At 47.8% G+C, this 26,305-nt stretch overlaps 1 protein-coding gene across 2 annotated transcripts in view; it reads left to right on the forward strand.

Annotated features, from left to right (window-relative positions):
- The window catches only part of LOC130852219 (feline leukemia virus subgroup C receptor-related protein 2), a 51,810-nt gene extending 27,477 nt beyond the window's left edge, over positions 1-24,333 (forward strand). Inside the window, exons 4-10 of one of the 2 annotated variants that reach the window (XM_057733050.1) lie at positions 10,976-11,043; positions 12,236-12,339; positions 17,590-17,700; positions 18,525-18,630; positions 18,780-18,891; positions 19,440-19,495; positions 22,747-24,333. In XM_057733050.1, the coding sequence (XP_057589033.1) occupies positions 10,976-11,043; positions 12,236-12,339; positions 17,590-17,700; positions 18,525-18,630; positions 18,780-18,891; positions 19,440-19,495; positions 22,747-22,833 (644 nt within the window). In that variant the 3' untranslated portion in view covers positions 22,834-24,333. The remainder of the gene's footprint in view (positions 1-10,975; positions 11,044-12,235; positions 12,340-17,589; positions 17,701-18,524; positions 18,631-18,779; positions 18,892-19,439; positions 19,496-22,746) is intronic. The other variant, XM_057733051.1, reaches the window with a different exon arrangement.
- Positions 24,334-26,305: the final 1,972 nt, after the last annotated feature.

Genomic DNA, 26,305 nt, shown 5'->3' on the forward strand with positions numbered 1-26,305 from the left:
AAAAAGAAGTGAGATTGGCATGGCATGACTTCTTAGTGAAACCCCAGTTGGCTATAACCTCAGGTTTTCTCTAGGCCCCCAAACTGTGTATCTTACAATAATAGTATTTACTATGTGCCAAGACTTTTTATATATTATTTTATTGAACTCCCACCACACCAGTGTGAGGCAAGTAGTATAATTTTCCCCATTTAACAGATGAGGAAACAGACTCAGAGAGATTAGGTAATAGCTCAAGAATACACAGCTTTCAAAGAGCAGAGCCAGGATTCAAACACAGGTTTGTCCTACCAGAAAACTGCTAGCACTAATCGATGAATTTAGTAAAGTAGCAAAATACAAAATTAATGCGCAGAAATCTCTTGCATTCCTATACACTAACAACGAAAAAGCAGAAAGAGAAATTAAGGAAACTCTCCCATTTACCACTGCAACAAAAAGAATAAAATACCTAGGAATAAACCTGCCTAAGGAGGCAAAAGACCTGTATGCAGAAAACTATAAGACACTGATGAAAGAAATCAAAGACAGTACAAACAGATGGAGAGACATACCATGTGCTTGGATTAGAAGAATCAACATTGTGAAAATGACTGTACTACCCAAAGCAATTTACAGATTCAACGCAATCCCTATCAAGTTACCAACAGCATTTTTCACAGAACTAGAATAAGAAATCTTATGATTTGTATGGAAATGCAGAAGACCCCGAATAGCCAAAGCAATCTTGAGAAGGAAAGATGGAGTTGGTGGAATTAGGCTTCTTGACTTCAAACTATACTACAAGGCCACAGTGATGAAGACAGTATGGTACTGGCACAAAAACAGAAAGGAAGATCAATGGAACAGAATAGAGAACTCAGAGGTAAACCCATGCACATATGGGCACCTTATCTTTGACAAAGGAGGCAAGAATACACAAGGGAAAAGAGACAGCCTCTTCAATAAGTGGTGCTGGGAAAATTGGACAGCAACATGTAATAGAATGAAATTAGAACACTTCCTAACACCATACACAAAAATAAACTCAAAATGGATAAAAGACCTAAATGTAACGCCAGACACTATAAAACTCCTAGAGGAAAACCTAGGCAAAACACTCTATGACATCCATCAAAGCAAGATCCTTTTTGACCCACCTCCTAGAATCATGGAAATAAAATCAAGAATAAACAAATGGGACCTCATGGAACTTAAAAGCTTTTGCACAGCAAAACAAACCATAAAGAAGACAAGAAGACAACCCTCAGAATGGGAGAAAATACTTGCCAACAAAACAACGGACAAAGGATTAATCTCCAGAATATACAAGCAGCTCATACAGCTTAATACCAAAAAAGCAAATAACCCAATCCACAAATGGGCGGAAGACCTAAATAGACGTTTCTCCAGAGAAGACATACAGATGGCCAACAAACACATGAAAAGATGCTCAGCATCACTAATCATTAGAGAAATGCAAGTCAAAGCCACAATGAGCTATCACCTCACACCGGTCAGAATGGCCATCATCAAAACATCTAGAAACAATAAATGTTGGAGAGGGTGTGGCGAAAAGGGAACTCTCCTGCATTGTTGGTGGGAATGTAAGTTGATACAGCCACTATGGAAAACAGTTTGGCGATTCCTTAAAAAACTACAAATAGAACTACCATATGATCCAGTAATCCCGCTACTGGGTATATACCCAGAGAAAACCATAATCCAAAAAGAAACATGTACCATAATGTTTATTGCAGCACTATTTACAATAGCCAGAGCATGGAAGCAACCTAAATGCCTATCAACAGATGAATGGATAAAGAAGATGTGGCATATATACAATGGAATATTACTCAGCCATAAAAAGGAATGAAATGGAGCTATATGTAGTGAAGTGGATAGACCTAGAGTCTGTCATACAGAGTGAAGTAAGCCAGAAAGAGAAAAACAAATACTGTATGCTAACTCATATATACAGAATCTAAAAAGAACAAAAAAATGGTGCTGATGAACCGAGTGACATGGCAGGAATAAGGATGCAGATGCAGAGAATGGACTAGAGGACACGGGGTTATGGGGGCGGGGGGCGAAGGGGAAGCTGGGATGAAGTGAGAGAGGAGCATAGATATATATACACTACCAAGTGTAAAATAGATAGCTAGTGGGAAGTTGTTGTATAACAAAGGGAGATCAACTTGATGATGGGTGATGCCTTAGAGGGCCAGGACAGGGAGGATGGGAGGGAGTTGCAGGAGAGAGGGGAAATGGGGATATATGTATAAATACAGCTGATTCACTTTGGTGTACCTCAATAGCTGGTACAAGAGTGTAAAGCAATTATATTCCAATAAAGAGCTTAAAAAAAAAAACCTACACAGATAAAGATCTCTGCCCACCTCCCCCCCATCCCCACGGAGCTTACATTGTACCAGGATAAAACAAATAAGAAACAAAATTTTAAAAAATATTATGTTTTATATCACTAGGTATGTCATATTTTAATGTATCGCCTTCATCATCACCAATAATAATAGGAAGCAATGGTTTGGAAAGGAATCTGCATACTACAGTCAAGGGTTAAATCTGGCCCACCACTTGTTTTTGTAAATAAAGTTTTATTGTCACATACACACACACAAAAAATACAGGTTTGTCAGACTCCAAATTCCACACTCTTAATACCTGATCCGTGATTGCTTGTACTCCTTCCTTGAATTGTGCCAAGCCTTCATTTTAGGCTTATCAATGCCCTTTGAATTAAAGTGTTTATCTGATGAGACATTAGATAAGAGCTGGTATCATCCACAATAGAGAGGCACACCTGGTTTTCAGGCATAGGCACAGGTTAGGTGACCTGTCACCTGGAATAGCCCCAGGTACCCACATTAGTCTTCAAGGTCTCTGGTCTCCATTCCTCCCTTCCTCCAGCTTCTCAGTTCTGAGTATGTCTCTGCATTCACTCATAAAACAAAGTTTCCAATACTTAGGAAGGCCAGCTAAAGATATTATGAGTTGCCCATTACTGAAAGGTATGCAAGTGTAGGTGGAACCAACCACTTAATGAGGATATTGTGAGGCATATCAGGCTAGAGATGTCTAGTGAAACCTGATGATCTTTGGGTTCCCTTCCAGACTCAGGTTTCCATGCCTCTAGGAACTTTCAATTTTCTCTAGAGTTAAACATCTTCAGTGTGTCAACCTTTGACCACCATAAACCTTATTGCATCTGACAACAGGGCATTTGAGGCCTACCTTGGAATTCTAGGGCGGATGAGTGCTTAATAAATATCTTCTGGGAATGAGAATGGTGATGGTGGCGATAACCGGGCCATGGCCTCATTCCAGAGCCTGTGGTCTTCAGTGCTGGAGGCTGTTGATGGCAGGGTCAGGTCACTGACCCATGAAAGCAAGAAATGAGAATAAAATGTACCTGGAACAGTGCTGTTCCTGGTCACTGCGGGCTCAGCTCTGGGCCATGCTGTAGGGGCAAAGCAATTCCTTTTCCTTTCATCTTGTACAGCTGGTTGCTTATATAGTCTTCAATCTGGAAGAGTGGTGTTAATCCTGTGGTTCAGGACACTCTTCCTTGTCTATATGGTTAAGTGATAACCCAGGGAATAAATGAGTTGGCATTTCTGGAATGGTGGAGTGAGGACCTTAGCTCCTCTGTTCCTCCACAGAAAAAAGAACAACACTGCAGATGTTATCAAAATCAGTTATTTCACCGTTCTTAACCAAAGCCTTGCAACAATCCAGCAAGCATCTCTTCAAGACAAAATGGCTAAATAATGGTAACTTAGCAAGCTCTGTATTTTAACTTGTCCTATTCTGATCCCCCTCTTCTAGGCTCTGTGGTAGCCTTGAAAACCAGCAGCCTCCCAGACATGGTAGCTGTGAAAACTGGCAGCCTCACAGCCGCTGGAGGGGGCCAGACAATTTTGGAGCTCCCCCAAAAGTCCCATCCCCAGGTCGCTATTTGACTTATGTGGCAGCTCCCTGCAAAAGCCCCATTCAGAGGATTTGCCTATATTTGACCTGACTCAGAGCTTTCTCAGTGGGAAAGCGCTATTTCCAGGGTATTTATTGAAAGCAATCACTGTTTCTGCGGTACCAATACCAGCTGGGGTAATCAAAAGGCTGGCCAAAGAAAGATCTTGAAAGGAAAATCTGGAGAATGAGATGTCCAGGGGGCTTTGGAAAGCTCTGACATATTCTTGGGACTCTAGAAATCCACATGGACATTCAGAGTTGTGCACATGCCCAGGAAAGACCCGAGAAAGCCCTGAAGTCTCAGCTCTGGCTGAACTTGAGTCTCTGTGTAAGTAGGCAGTGAAGGCTAAGGCAGAGTTGTCACCACCCTGCGGGAGCATCACAGGCAGGTCCCAGCGCACATTTATTTCCTTAAATACCTTTCCTTAAGGTATTTAAGGAAATCTCTGTCTAATCATTAGCTCAAAACTAAGCTAGTGGAGCAGAAACCTCAGTGGCTGCACATGACAAAGAACACAGACTTTACCAAATGAGGAAAGTCGTTGAACAAACAGCAGCAACATCAACAAATCCTGAGGAGGGAGGAGAATCTCATTTCTAGAGTTGACATTATATTTAAAATGTCCAGTTTCAACAACAAAATATGAGACACGCAAAGAAACAGGAAAGCAGGGCCCATATACAGTTTCCTAACTGTTCCTGAGGAAGCCCAGAGGCTGGATGTAATAGAAAAAGATTGTAGCTCAGCAATTATAAATACATTCAAAGAACTAAAGGAAACCAATGTGTGAAGAATGAAGGGAAAATAGAGAATGATGTCTCACCGAATAGAGGATATCGAGAAACACAGAAATAAAAAAGAACCAAATAGAAATCCTAGAGTTGAAAATACAATCATTGAAATGAAAAACTCACTAGAAGGCTGAACATTAGATTTGAGCTGGCAGAAGAAAGAATCAATTAATATGAAGAGAGGTCAATGCAGTTATCCTCTCTGAGGAACAGAAATAAGAAAGAATGAAGAAAAATGAGCAGAGCCTCAGACCTGTGGGAGACCATCAAACAAAGCAACACATGCCTAACAGGAGTCCCAGAAGAAGAGGAGAGAAACAGGGTGGAAGTAAATTGCCATAAAATTGAGACAATGCTAAGCTAGAAAAACAATTCACTTCTGAGCCTCTGGAAGCATTTGACTCTGTTGTGTATAGATAAGAATTTATTAACATTTTCCTCAAAGGCCTGGGGTGATCCCAGTGAGAAGGAGTTCAACTCATCTGGTTGTTAGTACACATTTCATTATCGTTTAAGAACCACAAGCCTTATTTTCATGGTAGAGAGTTGGATTTGGTGACAGGGCTCTTTGTCAACGAGGAAATGATTCTTAGACTTAATCACAGATTTGGGAAAAAAACGTTACTGAGCCGTTACTGTGTGTCAGGCACCATGCAAAGTGCTTTATATGCATCATCTCATTTAATCTTCAAAAGAAACCCATGACATAGCTTAATGACTCCATTTTATACCTGAAAAAACTAAGGCTGTGATTTAGTTCCTTGTCCGTGCTTAGACAGCTAGCAAGCAATAGAGCTTAGATATAAACGTCTGTCTGTCTGAGACTGAAGCCTGTCTTCCTAACCACTGCACCACTTTGCCTCCCAGTGCAGAAAGGAGCCTCTTGGAGACAGAGCCAGGGGTCTGTTTTCAGCCTCACTTGCCTGAGTGGTCTCTGGGTCTATCTGGTAGGGGTGGTGGTGGTGTATGTCCTTCCTCAGATTCAGTCCTCAGACCTGTTGCCTAGGGCTTGCTTTCTTCTGAGATGAGGGTCTAGAGTTCTAGGGCTTAGAAGCAGGACCTACATACATTGACCAGCCATCTTTGGGACTTGGGGATGGTGGAGTTTCAGCCATAGTGTTTCTCTCTAAGGATTACAGGTCACGTAAAGGCAGTGTTTGGTCCAGCTGAGAATCCCTGCTTTCTTCTCCCACTATCTTTGCTCCAAATTAAAAACACACACACACCCCAAAAAACCCTCTATAAATTCAACTAAATGCTTTGAGACCTCCCAGAACTGCCCCCACCCTCTGTGCGGGTTCAGGTTGAGCTTTGAAGAGGAAACGGTTCATACTTTATATATACACACATATAACCATATAGGTACATCATATAGTACATATGATGTTCATATTTTCCTCTGAATTATAAACACTTAAGAGCAGGTAGTTGCGAATCAAGCAGTTGATAGCATTTCATGGACATATTTGCTGGACCTGGGTGGACATGACTTGGAAGAAGAGCCTCAACTAGGGGACTGGTGAGTTCCGAGTTGGTATATAGGGAATATAAGGTCTGAGTTTTAGTGTCAGTTCTGCTAATTACTGAGTGGACCACCTTCACCCATCCTGTATTCATGCTTTGTCTCTCTAAGAACCGCCCCTCAGAAAAGAGTAATAACATTTGCTTCCCATTGGAGTTCCCTGGATTGGAAGTGAAAGCTTTTAAAGTTAATTGTGAATCAAAACACTGCATGTATCCACAATGCTATTGTGTTGGTAAACTTGCCCATTTCCTACAGTCCTTTTTTTTTTTTTTTCCTCTTTTGACCTGAACTAGAGCTACGGAGGGAGTAGCTCTCGTGCAGCTGGTGGGATGTCCAGTATTGTACTGATAGTGATTTTCCAAGTGCTTCTCCAAGGTACTGAGTCACCTGCCCCAAGCTGAGGTGCGGTGATACAGTAAAGGCTTTCAAAGAATTCCAGGGCTATTGCCTTTTCCCCATAGGCTTCTGGCCACACGCTTAGAGGCAGGTTTCAGACATAACTTAAGGACCATCCAGCTAAGTTGGAATTTCAGGTCCACAACAAATTCCTTTTTAGTATAAACATGTCCCACAAATATTTTATGCTAAAATGTTATTTGTTTATCTGAAATTCAAATTTAATTGGGTATGCTGTTTGTTTGTTTTTTTTTCCTAAATCTAGCAGCCTAGTATAGAGGGGAAGGGATACAGAGGTTGGGTTTGTGATCGATGTTGCTGAAATATCACAGGAGTGAGAAACTTCCCCCTCCTCTAGGAAAATACCCTCCGTCCCTCCACGTGTGGCACTGCAGGAAGACACAGGGCTGGAAGCAGATTCTCCCTGGTCTGCCAGAGCCTGTGCTGTGTATCAGCCGTGGCGTGGGGTGGGTGGGGTGAAGGAAGAACCTTCTTCGGCCCCTTCCCCTTGGATCTCCAGGCCTTGCTTTCACATGCCTTCCTCTAACATCTTTGCATCCATGGCTGACAACTGCCACGTTAAGAGGGATTGGTGAAGGGCCCCTCTTCTGGAGCGTGTCCTCAAAGGGCATCCTTTTCCCGTCATCCCCCAGCCTTGCCTCCAGCTCTGCTCCTGAAGCATCTGTGCCACGGTGTGCGTCTGAACGCAGAGCCTCAGCGTGTGTCCCGAGGACGCCCCTCCTGGGGGCTCTCCGGAGCCTTGCACTGCGCTGCGGGGGCCTCGCGAGGGCCTTCGTGCCCCTCAGGAAGGTGCTGGCTTCGGGGTGGGGGTAACACCCTCCCGGGCTTCCCCGGAGCTTTGCTGAGGTCAGGCTGGCCCTTTAAAACAGGGGTTTCCTCCAGGTTCAGGAAGGACAAAAGGGCAGTGAACGCAGAGTGCCCAGAACCCAGAGGCGGGATCTGGGATCCGTGCTTCCCACGCTGGCCTGAAGAGAGAGTGCCCTGGGGTGCTGGGGGGTGTGTGCCTCGATTCCCCGCCTCTCCTCTGGAACGTCAAATTCAGGGAGTCTGGTCCAGGCCCGGGAATCTGCTTTTCACAAGCGTCCCAGGAGATTCGGGTCTGTGGCAGGGTTGAGAGCCTCTAAAGAAGGTGTGTTACGGGTGATTCTCAGGGTCTTGAAGCCCCTTCCCATCCCAGGTGCCTCTATGCTAAGCCCAGCTTCTGAGAGCCTGGGCCTGCTCTGTGGTCTTCCTGTTCTCAAGGCCATTTATTCCCAAGTTTAAGAAATGCCAAGGGTTTTTGTTGTGTTGTTGTTGTTAAAATGCAGATTCCTAGTTCCAGTCCAGGAGAATCAGATTTAGTGGGTCCAGGGTGCAGCCCAGGAATCTGCATTTTTAGACTCTAAGACTTTCTAATGCCAGTGGTCTCTGTATCACCCTTTGAAAAAATTTAGTCTTGACACAGGAGAGAACGTCAGAGTGATGACGAGTCAGTCCCTTCTGCCTTCCTAAGGCCCACCCCCTCAGTGACCCACACTGCTCCCAGGTGGCAGATACCGGAAATGAGCAGGCCTTTCGGGGGCCGTCACATTTCCTCACCTGGCAGGCTTCCCTTGTTGGGGATAATCATACCTGAATATAACACAGTCACCCGCATTCCGGTAAGAGGCACGCATTTCATTCCTGCCCTTCAGTTTGGACTCCGGACCCCTGGTTTGGGCAGTGGAGTGGACTTGTGCCTTTCACTGTGTCTGGCAACCTTTGGAAATATGGAAGGGACATCTAGATTCACGAGTAACTCGGAATTTCTAATTCCTTTAGGGTTGGACTGTAGAAAGAAGTGGAAAGAATGGCAGCCTTCCAGGGTGACTCCCTGCTCCCCTCCCCACCTCCCCACCTCCGCCCTGATTCCGTCGCCTGTCTGCCTGGGAGCAGGGCATGGTTATTGGTGAGCCACGCTTGTCTGATGGAGACAGTGGGTCTCAAACCTGAGCCTCATCAGAATTTCCTGGAGGGCTTGTTCAGACGGGCCGCCTGAGGAGCCCCACTCCCAGTTTCTAGAGCAGGAGGTCTGGGTGGGGTCAGGATTTGCATTTCTAACAAGCTCCCAGAGGGTGCTGATCTGGAAGCGATTTCCCTAAACCGCGGAGCCCCACTCAGCCGCTCGGCCTCCGTAGCCTGGGTCAGCCCTTCAGGACTGTTTCTCTCCGCCTTTCTCAGGGTCAGGAAGGTGCCGGTGTTGGAAGTGGGGTTGTTTGCTCCCCATCCTCCTGGATAATTTCCCAGTGTCCTGAGGATCCTGCCCTCCTTGTTCATCCCAGGTGGGCCCAAGCTGAGCTTGGCCCAGAGTTTGCCCTGGGCCCCCCGGCTGGGTTAGGCTGAGGGGCAGGAAGGGGGCCGAGTTCTTCCTCCTCCCTGTACACTCCCCCCACCCCCACGCCCCTTTCAGGAATGTGTCTCCGCGTGGGCTCTCTTGACCCAGGAATGGAATTCCCAAGTGGCTGGGTGTGCGGATGCAGGTGAGGCGGGCGTGCCTGTTGGGTAAGAAGATGCCGAGAGCCTCAGAGTCCACCTGACCACGCGTGTGGCCGTTGCAGTCACATTTGGTGACACGTGTGGGTTTGCCAACACACTGTGGCCCACCGCCCCTCAGGAGGTGGCATTGAGCCCAAACTTGCTTCCCTGAGGTGACCTGCTGGGAGAGGCTCGGGCACGAAATTACCAGTAACCTGAGCTGAGGAAATCATTGAGGACGAGTTCTGTAAGGTTGTGAAATCAGATGTTCAAGATGAAGGACCTGGAGTCCACACAGTCTGGGTGAGAATCGAGCCCTGCCTGTTACTACCGTGTGATGATGGCAAGGCAAACTAAACTCCCTTCCCCATTCTGCAGGAGAATTTGACCTTCACTTAACTTTGTATCTCATTCCTCTGGGAACCTGATAAAGGGAGTAAGTCAGCTGCATTTAGGCAACATTGCTTCTGGTAAGAATGACCTATTGTGATATAAATGACTGCAAGTGGACTAGGTGATCGTCTCGGCCCTCTTGGGAAGCCATTCTTTGTGCTCCTCTGAGCACAGAGACTCTCTCCACGGGCCTGTCCTCTGTGGAGATGCTGGCAGCCATGCCTGTGGATGAGTGACAAGCAGTAGTGGCTCCTGGGAGGGGTGAAGGCAGGGCGGGCACCGTACCCCCCTTTGCCTGCACAGAGCCATCACCTCAGGGGCGAAAGAGAATAGCTTCTGAATGGCTCAGTGGACTGGGGTTCTGTGGACTGGCTCCCGTGGAGAGGAGCTCCTGAGGCTGCCCTGTCTACGAACGGTGTCCTGTCTTACACGCTGCTAAGTGGACCTAACACCAGGTGTGCCACTGGTAGTTTTGTGAGTCTCAAAATTAGTTACAATTAAAAAAGATGCCTGGTAGGCCTTCCAGAGTGACCTCTGTATTTGTTTTTAAAATCTGTGCACATTTGTCTTACCTATAAAGTGGGAATGAGAAAATTAGCTACTTTCTAGGATTGTTATGAGGATTATAAGGTGTTTAGAAAAGTGTCTAGTACATAAGTGTGTGCTGCTACCATCACCACCACCACCATCATAACCGTCATTGTTATTATGAAAGGAGGGCAGGAGGCCCTTCTCCTTTGGATCGGTTTCAGTCTCATCTTAGTTACCAAGTCACGGTATGGCTTTGGACAAATGACCTCATCCTCTAAGGACACATATTCTTACAGTATAACCTAGGTGCTCTATATACTTGCTGGATGAATCGATAAATTAGGAGAGTCAACTAAATGCTCTTTAGGGTCCTTTATGGTTTTGAATATAAGATTTTGCATGATGTTGAATCTGAGAAAAAAGTTGGAGGGATGTGGAAAGAGGTGAGAATCCACCTGCAAAAGGAGTGTTGTCAGGAGTCAGAGGTCTGGAGCCTTCTGGTGAAGAGATAGATCATCAGGAGGAAGTGGAAGGTGTCCAGTAGTTCCACTGAGCCCTTAATCAGGCCAATGCTTAAGAGGGGCATAGATGGTTCTGATCTGGGAGTAATACTTTCTGGAGCCTGTGTTTCCAGGAGAGGGCTAAAGGGATGAGAGGGCAATGGTGTGTGGCTAAGAAGAGGTTAAAATGGTTAGTGTTGGTTGTTTTGGAATATTTCTTCTTCTCTGAGGGTACCCCTCCCAGTGGCAACGAGGATGAGGATTTCTGACCCCCTCACCACTGGGGAAGAAGCCAGCAATGGCCCCGGCAGCAGAATGACCCTCATACTGTGTTTCTCCCTCCCTCCCTCAGGTCTGAATGCTGGTGCTTTTTATGCCTTGTCCACTCTGCTGAATCGCATGGTGATCTTCCACTACCCGGTAAGGGCATTCCCTCAGCTTGCTGGGCCCAGAGAGAGGGAGATTTCTGGTCTGTCTGGCAGGAGCTGGGGTGGCAGCGTGGTGTGGTGTGTGCTTCTGAGATCTGGAGGGAGGCAGCCCTGGGTCTCAGCCCCAGCTCGGGTGGTCCTCAGCTGTGTGATAAACTGGTTAGCGCCTCTGAGGTCTCATTCTCTTTTTCTGCAAAAGAAGCCTAATTACTTATTGAAAGATTGATTTTAGGATTAGAAACTAAATAATAAGGTTTATATATGTGCAAAGCATATAGCATGTTGCCTGGCAACACAGTAGGTAAACATATATGCAAATAGAATCACATATGAAATAAATTGTGAAATGTGGGCAATGTTTAATTTTAAAGTCTTAGTTTTTCAACAGAAAGCATGTTTTAAATGTTTCCAGAACCACTGAGGGCTAGATACTGGGAATGGGACAGTGAGTGTCCTGGAGTCGGATTGCCAGGTCCAACCCTCTTTTGAAAGGTTGAGGATCTCACACTTGTGGAAGGGGTGGGCCACCATGGCTGAGTGTTCCAGTGTTGGAGGTTGACAGGTCTGAGTTCATATCCTGCCTCTGCACTTAATAAAGGCCTCATGACTTTGGGCTAGTAGATTAATCTCACTGTGCCTTAGTGTCTTCATCTGTAAAATGGGGGAAATTGATTATTAACCTTTTGGTGGGAAATTAGGAGAAATAAATGAGATGATAATATAAAATCTTTAGCATGGTGTCTGGCTTTTAATAAATGCTCAAAATATATAACTATTATCTTCCTATCTCTTCAAATAAATGAAAAAACCTAAGTATGGAATGTTTGAATATACATATTTCAGTTTTTCCATCTGTGAAACAGGAATAATGATAAAGGTTTGCGATAAGGATTACATTTTTTAAAATCTATGTGAGAGCAGTTTCTAAGGACAGAGTTTGGGTCACCCCAGCTTCCAGCATCCTGCACACACTTCCAGGGTTATATGATGTTGGAGGAGCCACTATTCTAGGATTCTCTCCCCACTGGCAGCTTCTTACAGGCCACCTTGTCCTGATACTTTCTCAGAATTGGCTCTAATGGAGCCCAAGTTACTTGCCTTTGCCCCTTTGCCTCGTGGTGACTGCGTTCCGTCCAGAGTCTTGTCCCATCACTGAGTGATCCCTGGGGCTGCGGTTTTTCCAGGGGGAAGAAGTGAATGCTGGAAGAATCGGCCTGACCATCATCATTGCAGGAATGCTCGGGGCTATGATCTCAGGCATCTGGCTGGATAGGACCAAAACCTACAAGTAAGTGACTCTTCCTCTTGGACTGAATTGGGGACCCCTGTTTTGAAATGACATATTTATTAGCAGCACGACTCCAAAGATGTGGATGCGGCGGCTGGGGGTCTGCGTGGTCAAGTAGGCAGTTCAGATATATCTTCTCTGAGCCTCAGTTTCCCCATTTATACAGTGAGGGAAGCAATGCCTGCCCCATAGGGATCATAGCAAGATTAGAGATGGAGGACATGAGGCCTGTCAGAGTTCCATCCCCCAAGTAGCCTGTGGAAGGAGCAGAAGAAGGAGAAAATCAGTGTGGAAAAGCATCAGCAGTTGGACAGTTTGTGGAAACTCCAAAGAGTGGGGACGAGGAGGTGGTTCCCCTGCCCCCTTCCCATGGCTCCCATGCTAACTCCCTTGGGGTTAACCAAGGTGCTCTGGCTTCCAACAATGTACAGTGTATCATCTTGGGTTTTCTTATCCTTCTTGGTAAATATTGTGATGTGCTTTAGGCCTGACTGATGAATGCATTTCTAAGAACCATTATGACTTTAGTGGATGCCAGGCTAGTCCAGGAAGCTTACTAAAAATACAGATTCCTGGGCCCCACCCTCCTGGATGGCGGTTCCCTAGGGGAATCTGTGTTTATAAAAAGTAGCCCAAATGCCTCAGTTCAGGAGCCAGCCTTGGAGACAGTGCTCTGGAAACAGAGGCCCATCCTGTTGTGTCTATTCGTGTGCTCCGTGTGCACTAGGTGCTCAATTAATGCTGGCCAGTAGGGCAGCTGCCCAGGTTGTTCTCCTTTGGGGCAGATGAGCATTCTGGGCTGCTTTGTCAAGGCCCCCAAAGTTCCCAGTGTCTGGAGGCCACAGACAGTGGTGGACCTGTTGTCTGCCGCACAAACCCGCTTCTGTGAGGCTCTGGTCAACCCAGGGCTTCCTCTGGCTGCCCTCGTCAAAGGCCAATTGAGGCCGTCCCTGGGGATGTGGCTGCCTGGCTGGACACGACGAGGAGCCCAGGTGGGCTTCCTTACTGCTGCTGGAGCTGGGCTGCTGCCTCCTCTCTGTCGTATGTCCGTTGTTTGCTTCGGGCAGTGAGGACTGGCCGCCCCTGAACCAGGGAACAGCAGCGTCCCCTTTTCTGGGCTTGCTCTGTGGCAGGAGAAGGGAGGGGTTAGAATGTCGGCTGGGCCAGGACGGGGGCAGCCAGATGATTCAGGTGAACTAGAAATTCCAGTGAAAACACAGTGAAAGGGCTGAAAGGGGAGGGCGCTGCAGAATCCTGCTGCCACCGGTTCCTCGTGTCACTTGGTGTCTGCGTCCTTTAGTCAGCATGGGACAGTCTTCTCCCTGCTCTACTGCTTAGGCAGAGCAAGGATGAGAGAGCTCTGTCATCTGGTCTTTTTGCTGTCCTGAGGCTCCCAGATTTGTCCCCTTTGGTTTGGAAGCTGGAAATTGAATGATGAGGTCCCTTTATCTCTGGCTGAGACTACAGATAGTTTTGTAGACAAGCCGTTGGTTTAAGAAGAAGCTATGTATGAACAGATATAGCAAAAGATGAGTTTGGGGGGTCAATGAGGGAGATGGGTGTCCGTGGAGTTGGGTTCTGCAGTGGGGGAGGGACTGGATGCGGGGAGCTGGGGGAGGAGGGAGGAAGCTCCTCTGCCCTCAGCAGCTGCTTTGAAGACCCAGGAGGGAAGGGCCTCCTTCAGAGGCTGTTGGTCTTTTCCAAAGATGCAGCCCCATCATGTGTTCGTATGCCTGTGTGTGGGAGTAGAGGGAGCACAGGTTTCCAATCCCAGCTCTGGGTTCAAATCTGAGTTGTGCATTTACTGAGCGGGTGACTTTGGACAAGTAACTTGACTGGTCTGAGCCCAGTTTTCTCATTTGTCATATTAGCAATAGTCATATGTCTCATTATTTCCTACCAGTTTTACTGAGATATAATTGACATATAGCACTGTATAAGTTTGAGGTATCCAGCATAATGATTTGATTTACATACATCATGAAATGATTGTCGCGTAAGTTTAGTGAACATCCATCATTGTATATAGATACAAAATTAAAGAAATAGAAAAAAAATTCGGGACAAGGACCCTTAGGATTTACTCTGTTAACAACTTGCGTATGTAACATACAGCAGTGTTGATTATATTAATCATGTTGTACATTTCATCCCTAGTACTTATAACTGGAAGTTTGTACCTTTTGACGGCTTTCATCTAGTTCTCCCTCCCCCTCCCCCCTCCTCACCGCTGATAACCACAAATCTGATCTCCTTTTCGATGGGTTTGCGTGCTTATTTTTGTTTGAGGTATTATGGACCTACTACTGTGTGTTAGTTCCTATACACAACATAGTGATTCGCTATTTCTGTATATTTCAAAATGATCCCCAAGGTAAATCTAGTTATAATCTGTCACTATACAAAGATATTATATAGGTACTGACTTATACCCCATGCTGTACATGTCATCCCTTTGACTCATTTATTTTCTAACTGGAAGTTTGTACCTCTTAATCTCTCTTACCTGTTTCTTTCCTCACCCTCACCCCCTCCCCTCTGGCAACCATCTGTTTGTTCTCTGTATCTATGACTCTGTTTCTGTGTTATTATGTTTGTTCAATTGTTTGGGGTCTTTTTTAGATTCCACATGTAAATGATAGTATACAGTATTTATCTTTCTCTAACTTATTTCACTTAGCATAATATTATCTAGGTCCATACATATCATTGCAAATGGCAAGATTTCATTATTTTTTATGGCTGAAATACACACACACACACACACACACACACACACACACACACACATCATCTTCTTTATCCATTTGTCTATTGATTGGCACTTAGGTTGCTTCCATGTCTTGGCTGTTGTACATAATGCTACAATGAACATAGGGGTACATAAATCTTTTTAAATTAGCATTTTCATTTTCTTAGAGTAAATGCTCAGGAGTGGAATTGCTGGATCATCTGGGTGTTCTGTTTGAAATTCTTTTGAGGAATCACCATACTGTTTTCCATAGTGGCTGTACCAATGTACATTCCCACCAACAGTTCACAAGGGTTCCCTTTTTCATGTGCTTGTTGGCCTTCTGTATGTCTTCTTTGGAAAAATGTCTATTCGGATCCTCTGCCCATTTTTTAGTTGGGTTGTTTGTTATTTTTTGAAGTTGAGTTGTGTTAGTTCTTTGTATATCTTGGTTATTAACTCCTTATTAGATATGTCTTCTCCCATTCAATAGGAGGCCTTTTAATTTTGTTGATCATTTCCTTTGCTGAGCAAAAGCTTTTTAGTATGATGTAGTCCCATTTGTTTGTTTTTGCTTTTGTTTCCTTTGCCTGAGGAGACATAAAAAAAATTACTAAGACTGATGTGAAACAGTGTACTGCCTATATTTTCTTCTAGAATTTTTGTGGTTTCAGGACTTAAATTTAAGTCTTTAGTCCATTTTACGTTTATTTTTCTGCATGTATGGGAGAACAGTTGAGTTTGATTCTTTTGTGTATAGCTGTCCAGTTTTCCCAACACAATTTATTGAAGTCTTTTCCCCATTGCATGTTCTTGCCTCCTTTGTCATAGGTTAATTGCCCACATAAATGTGAGTTCATTTTTGAGTCACTATTCAGTTCCATCGATCTATGTGTCTGTTTTGTGCCAGTACCATACTGTTTTGATTACTATAGCTTTGTAGTATACTTAGAAATCTGGGTGAACTGATACCTCTACTTTTGTTCTACTTTCTCAAGATTGTTTTGGATGTTTGGGGTCTTTTGTATTTCTATACAAATTTTAGAATTATTTGTTCTGATTCTGTGAAAAAATCCATTAATGTTTTGATAGGAATTGCATTGAATCTGCTGATTGTCTTAGATTAGGTGGTTTATTTGAAATTTTTCTTGTTTCCTGAGATAGGTTTGTATCACTCTAAACTTGCCTCTTAGAACTGCTTTTCCTGTGTCCCATATATTTTGTACTGTGTTTTTCGTTGATTTGTCTCCAGGTGTTTTTTTTATTTCTTCTTTGTTTTCTTCAGTGACCCAATGTTTGTTTAGTAGATAACTGTTTAGCCTCCACGTTTGTGTTTTTTGCAGTTTTTTTCTCGTAGTTGATTTCTAATCTCTTAGTTGTGTGATTAGAAAATATGCTTGATATGATTTGTTTTCTTAAATTAGTCATACTTTTCTTACATGGCTTTTGTAAGGGTTGACTGAAATAATAAATGCATGTAAAGTGTTTAACAGAATCCCTGACATCCAATAAATGCAGTATTAGTTTGACATAACCACAATATACACCTGCTGGCAACCCCTCTGTGTTTCTGCTTCAGCGGAGGTGAGTGAAGACTTTTAAGCGTTCATTGTCTGAGTCCTGATGTTCATGGCAGGAGCACAGTGGGATGTGCAGAGTCCCTGCCCTCAGTCAGTAGGACAGAGAGGGATGCAGGTCCCAGTGCAGGAGCCAGGGCCACAGCAGAGTCCTAAGTGGGCAACCTGGGGGGAGAGGTGTGGGGAGGGGCACAAGCAGGGTGAGCCTGAAACAGAAACCAGCACGTGGTGATGGTCCTTCTGAGGGACCAACAGAGGGACATGCAGCTGGGAGTGGACAGAGCTTTCTCACGTGGGACGTGGAGTCAAGGACTTAGTTCAGGCCTGGAGAATGTTCTCTCTTGGCTGCCACTGTCAGGAGTGGAGTAGTTCAGATTCAGCGGGAAAAACAGTGCTGGACATGTGCAGGTGGCAACAGGAAGAACTCAAGGGCGACAGAGGCTCTCACAGCCGGTGCCTGCCCAGAATTGTCCTGGGGTCAGGGGGCAAAGCAGACAAGCAGAATGGGCTTCAGGGGTCGTGTGCATGCACTGCTGCCTGACCACAGCTGATGTGTGTCCTGTTTGTATCTTTGGTGATGGAGGAGGAGAGGAAAGTGTTGTGCCTTCTTATGTGTGATAGGACATGACCAGTCCAGGTGCAGCAGGCTCTTGTTGAGAGAGTTCTGCAGGAGAACACACATGCTGCACAATGGCTTCATTCTGTCCTGATATTACCCTTGGTAGCTCTGAGCACACTGTGATCATTGGTCCGGTGTCCATCAACCTCACAGACAGAAAATTCTGTGAGACCAAATAGCACACAGAAGTGGGCTTGGCGCACAGCAGGTGCCCAACAGATAGAAGGTGGGACGGAGGGAGAGAGAGAGGAAGGAAGGGAGGGAGGGAAAGATCCTGTTAAAGTCCACAGGGTATGATTCAGCTTCATTGCCTCTGCTTGTAGGGAGACAACTTTGGTGGTCTATATCATGACTCTGGTGGGCATGGTGGTTTACACATTGACCTTGAACCTGGGACACCTGTGGGTAGTGTTCATCACAGCTGGCGCAATGGGGTAAGTTTCACCTCTAACCTGTTTAACTGGAAAACACCATCCATGGTTCCTAGAGCTGCCAACATCCTAGGAAGCAATAGGGATCCCTCTGCCGCCTTCTCACTGACCTTCCGGAATGTGGAAATGGTGGCCAGAGGTCATGTTCACATGTAACACTTCAAAAGGCCGCCTGGAGCTTCCAGGCCCATCCACACTGTTGGGATGGACTATGTCCTTCATGGATCTCTGAGAGGCTAGGAAATGTTTTTATTAGAGTCTTTATTAACTCTGCCTGGGACAACTTGGGGTCACAGAAAGTACACAGGGCTGGGGATCAGAAAGGGTGAGTCCTGATGTCAGTTTTGCTGCTGACTGTCTATTAGACCACAGGCACCTCCCTTAATCACTCTGAGACTCAGTTTCTTCATCTGTAATTTGAGTGGCCTGCCTTGTGGAGTTGTTGGGAAGAATCAGAGAGATGACAGATGTGAAAGCAGCAGGAAGTGTGGGGCAGATGTAAGGGATCAGAGCTGGAATTTTCTTGGCCTGTTGTATGAGAAAGTGTAGGAAATGATACCTTTTCCACAAGGATGTCTGCTCAGCTTCACCTCCCACTTATTTTCCTGTGGGTAGTACACGAGTGTGTGTGTGTGTGTGTGTGTGTGTGTGTATGTATGTATGTGTGTGGCATGGCTGCGTGGCAGATGACCTGATTTTCAAGGGCATGGCATGTCTTGATGGGAAGAAAGAGAACAGGAAAAGGAGTTGTAGGGCAGGAGAGGGGCTCCCTTTTCCCCTTGTTCTGGAAGTTCTCCATCACCTTGTGTCTGTGATCTGGCCCTCAGCTTCTTTATGACTGGCTACCTCCCACTGGGATTTGAGTTTGCCGTGGAGCTGACATACCCAGAATCAGAAGGCATTTCGTCTGGCCTCCTCAACGTGTCTGCCCAGGTAGGCCTCTCACGTGGTGGTGGCCCCGGAGCCGTGGCTCTTGTTCCCTGCCAGGCTCGGCCGGTGCAGGCCCTGCATTGTGGCAGCTCAGCTGCCTCGTGGGCTGGTGGGCTGGGCCCTTGTTTGCAGTCTCCTCTGTGCCTTTGCAGGTATTCGGGATCATCTTCACCATCTCCCAGGGCCAGATTATTGACAACTACGGAACCAGGCCTGGGAACATCTTCCTGTGTGTGTTCCTCACCCTTGGAGCCGTCCTCACTGGTGAGTCGGGGCCTCGGGACCAGGGGATGCTCGGACTCCTGGGGGTTCAGGCTCTTAGCAACGCGGGACCCAGTGCCTTGATTGATTGTACAATTGGGGCTTCACGTGCAGCGGGGCAGATGAGGGGGCTTGTTAGGAAGTCTTTGGGGAGGCATTAGCATATTTTGTTGATATGAGGTTGGGTTTTGGCCTGAAAAGACCCTTGTTTGAGTCCTAGACTGTGACACTGACCTCCATAGCTTTTTGACCTTGGGCAAGTGGACCCACTTCTGGGAGCCTCACTTTCCTAATCTGTAGAATGGGGAGTGTTGTGGGGATTGGAACAATGTGTGCAAATTGCCTGAAAATATCAGGGATCTGTGAATGGAGGCCAGTGTCATCACTGGCTTCTGCCTGTCAGGGTCCGCAGTGGTCCCCAGGCTTCTATCAAGAAGCTGGGTACCTGTGAGCCTTAGGAGAGTGAGGGCTCCCTCTTGTGGATGAACCTGACCATTGCTCTGCTTGATAACTGTCTCTGTTGGTGCTTCCTTCTCATGCCTGGACCTCAGCATTCATTAAGGCAGATCTCCGGAGGCAGAAGGCAAACAAAGAAACTCCCGAGAATGTGAGTATGGCGGGGGGCGGGGTGGGGGGGGGGCGATGCTGGGCTGAGATGTGGATCCCAGCTTTGCTGAGGCTGTGGCAGCAGGGCTGGGACTAGGGGAGCTCCCAGAGTGACAGGTGGCTGTGAGAGCAGCTCAGCATCACACACACGGAGTCAAAGGGTTTCTCAGGGTGGGGTGGGGCGGAGGGGGAGGCACTTAGCCCTGCTTTTCTGCTGCCCTTTCCGGTTCTTCTCCCACTTCCTTCCCTTCTCCTGGCCTCCCTGGTCTGGTCCCCAGAGCTGGTCACCATGTCAGAGTCTGCTGAGCAACACCTACCCCTGGATCCTGGGACAAATGCTCAGGCCCTGGGTCCTCTCCTTTCAGCCTGGGGTCAGTGGCCAGAGAGAAAAGGTGGGTGCCTGGTGCCCCCATCCTGTCCTGGCGGTGGTGGCCTTGAGGCAGTGGCTCTCCTGGCACGTGGAGTCCCCTTAGGCACTGCCATGGGGATGGAGGGCCTGGAGCCAGTGGGTTGCCTGCAGGCTCTAAAAGGACAAGTCAGGAAGCAGGCGTTGATGGTGATGGACGGGGAGAGGCCCAGGAGTTTGACCTAGAACAGAAGAGTGTTTCCCATCTGCTCTAATCAGCTGGGAAGTATTTTAATCAAAGTGTTAGGTGTCACATCTGAGCCAGGATGAAAGGAATTTCAGCTGTTAAGAAAGAGCATAGTAGGATTTTCTTAAAAAACAGAACAAAACACCCAAAACTTATTACAGAGGTAATACATGTTCTTTGTACAACAGAAAAACTAAAATAATACAGAAAAGTGTACAAAATTTAAAAGTCATCCTGTAACAGCATCAGCTGGAGATGAGATGCTCTTTTTTTTTGCACTTACTCATACGTCTGTGTCCACATATAATATATACGTGTAGATAAATTTATGTGTTTTTTAAGCAAAAGTGGAATCTTGTATGTGCTTTTTTACTTGTTGCAAGCACTTTATCAGGTCATTACTCTCTTACAATATACTTTCTTTTTTTTCCTTACAACATACTTCTAATGACTGCACTGTGTTCTAATGACCACACATGGATAAACATGATTTGTTTAACAGTTTTCCTGTCCAGGAACATTAAGATTGATTCTGATTGTTGTTATAAACGATATTGTGATTAACATCCTGGAGCTGAATCTTTGTGCATGGTCTGAAGCACAGTGTTTCCTCGAGAAATGGATCAGTGGTCGTGCCCATTTTTAAGACTTTCATGTGTACTGCCAGACTGTCCTCTAGAAAGGTGCTGTCAATACTACCAGTGTTCACTGCTCTTGCAGTGTATGAGGCCAACACTGAGCATTTATCATTTTTTAAAATCTTTGCCAATTTTCTAAGGCAAAAATCGTATCTAAGAGGTGCATTTAGCACTTTAAGAATGTTAGCAGATGGGTGGTAATCTTTAGTTCCTTACTGTTTGTCCTCTGATCTCATGCCCTGGAGTTGGCAGGCGGCACAGGGAAAAGATGGAGGGAGTCGCCGGGGACAGGACATTCAGTGGGGACACAGGGAAAGCCTGAGACAGGAGTGTTCCTCTCAGGAGCCTGTGAGAACTGTGGCATCACCACTGTGGAGATGGGCTTGTTCCTGCTGCATGGCCAAGGAAATGTGTGATTTGGGACACTTTGGTGAATCTATCCTGAGCCTGGGAAGAGGTGCCTGTGATGACAGGATAGATTTCTCCTGAAAAGGTTTCAATTTGGAATGTGATGCATTGTGTCAAGTGATAGGAGATTTTGCTGTGTTCACTTTATAATCTGTATGTCCCTGGGCAGATAAAGGCAAACAGAAGAAAGTAAAGGTCACCTATATTCCTAGCACCTAGAGAGAACCTAGTAACATTTTGTCATTTCCCAGTGTGCTTTCTGTGGATGTGCTTGTGCACATTGGGTTTTCAACCCTGCTTGTTTCCTTACTAGAGCCTGACGACCTTTCTACCCTCTTACATCCCAAACCCCACATCTGCATGTACACACTTCCATTGCCTCTGGTTTGCTATTTAGGTTGTTCCCACATTTCACCATCTTGCAGCCAGATCCTTGTCCACATGGACCAGGTTTGCTGATCCAGGGTGGAGGTGTAGGCTCAGTCCCATCCGTATGGACTGTGGGAAACAGCACCGAGTAGGACCAGGAGTCCAGTCCTGTGCTGGTGCTCAGCCATCGGTGTCCAGGATGCTCACTGTGTGTCTCTGCACCTCCCTGGCATCTGGGGAGCCTGGTGTGATGGGGGGTCAGAGGCATGCTGGGCTGACACCCAGGGAAGGCAGGGCTGTCAGAGGACATCCATCCAGGAGCCGTCATTTCACACCCTGAGGTGGTCGGTGTAAGTGGGGTCTGCACACTGTCATAGGAATTCACTCTCTGCGCCAGGGGAAGACAGGACAGGCCACGCATCTGTCCAGAGCAGCTCTTTCTAATCAGTGAAGTATGTGGTTTTGGTAGAAAGAGCCAGAACTTCTGGGCTGGGCAGTAATGACTGACTTTGACAACAACAGTCTGCATTTGAGTTCCCATTCTTCTTCCAGCTGGTAGTTCTTGGCCACAGAGACACTAAGCTCTGTTTGATTGTGATTCCAAGGTGATGGCTCTGGTGGAGGCGGGCGTGTGTGTGAGTGTGTCAGAGAGAGGAGACGGCCTGAGGGGCTGAAGTCGGCTGCTGGCTGCCCGAGTGAGGGGTGCTCAGGGCTGAGACTGAGCTGGTGACAAAAAGCTGGCAAGATGGAGAACGGGAAGCTGGATCTACTGCTGTTGCCTCTGCCCCAGGCTGCCCTGACGCACATGGCAACAGTCTTCCTCATCCCGGCGCTGCCCCTGACCTGGGTACTCAGCAGTCCTGAGGGGGGTGCAGACCTTGGCCTTTGCACAGCTGCCTCGGGGTCCTTCCAGGTGGGGTGAGGCTGTCAGAAGGGAGAGGAGGGTGAGTGGGGCTCAGTGACACTCACGGTGGGATGGTCTGTGGTGGCTGTGGTGTCACAGAAAGCTGACCTTTCTCTTCTTCCTTTGATCCTGTCGTGATGGTGTGAGTGAGTCTGGGGAAGACACTTGTGACCAGGCTGGAGCTTCGGTCCTCGTTCCCTTTGTTCACTGTCAGGGATGCTGAGTGCCTGGGACTCTGGTTTTCCCCACGGATTACAGACTCTCGGGCAGGCACACACGGCAGCCAGGGTGGAGTCCCTGCCTCTTCACCCCAAGGACTGCCTGCTTGTTTGCCTTGTAGAAACCCCAGGAGGAGGAGGAAGAGGAGGAAGAAGAGGAGAGCAAAGTCAGCAAAGGCCCCACCACTGTGCTGGAGGAGCATCTCTGAGAGAGAAAGGTGGTGGGACTCAGGGAACACGGACCACCCCCACCTCTTCCGCCAGCACAGCTCTCCCCGCCAGCACCACGGGCTTCCCCGGAGCAGCTTTTGGAGGGAATCCAGGGGAGAATCTGTGGCTTGGAGGGCAGTGCCTCTGCCTCCTGGCACCCACTCCAGAGCTTGCGTTGTCTACTTGGGGGAGACGGCACGTTTCACCCAGTGCAGATTGGGTCGCCCCCTGCCCCTTGTGGTTCCGGGAGCTGGCGGGGGAGGCGGAGGGAATCCTGGAGCGGGTCCTGGCCTGCCTCGCCTCCCCCCACATCCCTCGGGAGAAAGCCTGCAGATTATGATGGACAGACAGCTTATTCGGGAGACTGTTTCTAGTGTCTGTGGACCCTTAGGGGCCCAATTGTAAGGAACAGCAGCTGTTCGGGACGAGGGTCCTTCTTGGGCCACCAGACTGACCGCTAAAGTTCTGTGGCAGAGAAAACACCATCAGGACACACCTCTCAGGACTCTGGGACCAGGTTCTCCCAGCTCACGTTGGCGTCTGTCTCAAACCCTCTTTCCCAAGAGCTGATGGAACCAAACCTCAATACACTTGACAGAACTGTGTACTCTGGAAGCCTGATTTGGGACCAGGAAGGTTCTTTTCTACAAAAGATGTCCTGGCCCAGGACCTTGTATGCATGTGACTGTCACCTCTGCTGCCGTTATCTGGATGCTGCCCATGTGTTCCTGTTCTCCAGAGGGAGGGCAGGCCCAGCCAAGTGCCTGTAACTTTACTGAAAACTAACCTGGATCCTTCCCCTCTGAGAACCCCAAAGGTCGCCTAAGAGATGAGATGAGAGGGGCAGAAGGAGAGGTGGCCCTTGAATGGGACCTGGGTCTGCTGGGTTAGGTGAGGGCATTCCACCTCTGGTGGCGACAGTATTTCACTCCCAGTCCCTCTGCCCATCCCCTTCTATAATAGCAATAATTTCTTCTCAGATGTTCTGAATTAAAGGGATTCCCTTTCAACAGCCCAAGCTGACCTCTCCTGCCTTGTCTGCTGTCTGCTCTACTCATGGGCTTGGGGAGAATCTGCTCACAATAAGACATTTTGGTCCTTTCTCCTGCGTGTCAAGCTCCATGGTCATGAGGCCTGTGCTGTTTTGCTGTGGCCCCTGCCCCGGCCTCAGCATGTTGGAGCAGCCTGGGTGGCAGCGGTGCTGGGGCCACTGCCCGAGAGCAGCCGGGTGTGTGTGTGTGTGTGTGTGTGTGTGTGTGTGTGTGTGTGTGTACAGATATTCTGTACATAATAAAAGGAGTTCACTTCTGGTGGGAGGACTGAGTTGGGGGTGGAAGGGAGGTGGAGTGATGGGGCCTTACTTTTTGATAAGGAGAAAGTGTTTACTCTGGAGCCTCTTAAAAGGTGGAAACAAAATGTTTACTGAAACTATTGCTTTATTTACAAAAATAATTAGTATTTTCTACTTGTAACACCAGATATTTTAAAGCAATAAAAGATTCTCCATGTGATCTGCCTCGTCATTTGTTGGGGCAAAGATGGCTTTGGTGGTGGGAGTGGGCAGCAGGGGTGGGGGCTCGGGGTAGAGGAGGCGCTCCTGTGGAAAGTGGTCCTCAGTTGACACAGGTGTTGCCCTCCTAGTGGGTTATTATTTTTAAATGAAGCTGCAAGGGCAGCTGTCTGCCTATGTGGAGACTGCAACTCAAGGCCCGACCTGTGACCATGACTGCTTTCGTACAGAATGATCCTTTTACACTGCAAGTCAACCACATCACTCCTCCAGCTTCTTACCTCAAGCAAAGCCCAAGTCCTCACCAGAGCCCACAAGACCCCATGCAACATGGCCCCCACCTACCTATCTGACTGTGTGTCCTCCACTCACCCTTTTAGTCTCTCTGCTCCTGTTACACAAGCTCCCTGCTGTGCTTTGAATGTACCAAGCATGTTCCCACCACAGGGCCTTTGCACCTGCCAGCCCCTGTGTCTGGGGCTCACTCGCTCCAGATATCCATGTGGCTTCTTTACTCATTTCTGCTCAAAGGTCACCTCCTCCGAGATGCCTTCCCTAACCGCCACCTAACACTCTGTCTTGCTGCCTTACATGATGTTGTGCTCATTGTTTACCCACTGACTGTCTTCCCACGCTACTGTAAACTTCAGCACCTTTAGGACCTTGTCAGTGTGTTCACCCTTCCTTCCCCTGTGCTTGGACCAGGTCCTGACACATAGTCAGGGCTCCAGATAGACTTGTTGAAGGAAGACATGAATGAGTGGGTATCACCACCCCCAGAGCACCCTCCATCCCTCCCTTCACCCTCCTCTCATTAACTTTCACAAAGGGGAGGAAGGGACTGCTGGATCTCAAGACCCCACAGGTTCCTTGTGATGTCTCAGATTTCCCAGCGCCCTGAGCAGGTGAAGGCTTTTGATCGCTGTGGAGAGGGTGGGGACATGTCGGCTTCCAAGGGAGGGAGTGTCTGAGATACAGAGGGAATCTTCATCACGGAACTTGGGTCCAGGCTCCAAGGGGACCCTGAGTCCTGGCTCATGTGCCAGGCAGGCTGTGGGGATAGAAACAGGATGTGTCAGTAGTTTCATGTTGTGGTTACCTGATTCAGAGAAAGAGGGGCTGTGCCAACAGAGAAATGACAGAACACAGCCGTTGTCACTACATGAGTCCGGTGGCTGTTTTCCATCTGAGTTTGTACCCATTCCTCTAACTCGGTATTTCCCACACTGTAGTCACCCACACACCAGCACCGCCATTTCTGCAGCATCCATGAACTCTCTGCACTGTGACTTCACTTTTTAAAAAGACTAACTTTCATTACTTGAATGCATGGATTTGTAAAGGGAACTAGCAGAGGGGAGACCAACAGGAAAGGTGAGAGCAGCCCGCCCAGAGGAGGAGCTGCCTGCAGAGGTGGGGGCAGAGGGGCGGGGGCAGAGCAGGAGGGAGGGGGCTGGGAGTGGGGGCAGGTCCCAGGGGCTGAGCAGAGGGAGGGAGGAGGTGGAAGGGGAGGGGCCCCAGGGCCCCGGGAGGCGGGGCAGGAGGAGGGTGCAGCCTGGGACGGAGAGCTGGGCTGGGGAGGCTGTGGAGGGGAAGCTGAGGGACAGTGGGGTGGGGGTGACTTAGAGGTGCTGTGGGTGTGGGGTTGGGGGAGGTGTGGGTGACACAGGGTGGAGGCTACAGGAGGGCCTGGGGAGGGCGTGGAGGAGAGGACATGGGCGGGGTGGGGGCAGGGGCGCTGGTGGGGTTGGGGTGAGACAAAAGCAGGCCCAGGAAGGGGCTGCTGGGGGAGGGGCGCGATGAAGGTGGCCCTAAAGAGCTAAGGGAGGAAGGCTGGGGATGCGGGGGGAGAAGGTGGAGGCTGAGGACACACACTGGGGAGAGCTGGGAAAGGGCTCGGAGGCAGGGCAGGGCCGGGGAGAGACGGGGCTGGGTGTCCCCCTTCCTGGGTGGGCCTGGCT

Source organism: Hippopotamus amphibius, chromosome 4 (assembly GCF_030028045.1).
Source record: "Hippopotamus amphibius kiboko isolate mHipAmp2 chromosome 4, mHipAmp2.hap2, whole genome shotgun sequence".
NCBI classification, from domain to species: Eukaryota; Metazoa; Chordata; class Mammalia; order Artiodactyla; family Hippopotamidae; genus Hippopotamus; species Hippopotamus amphibius.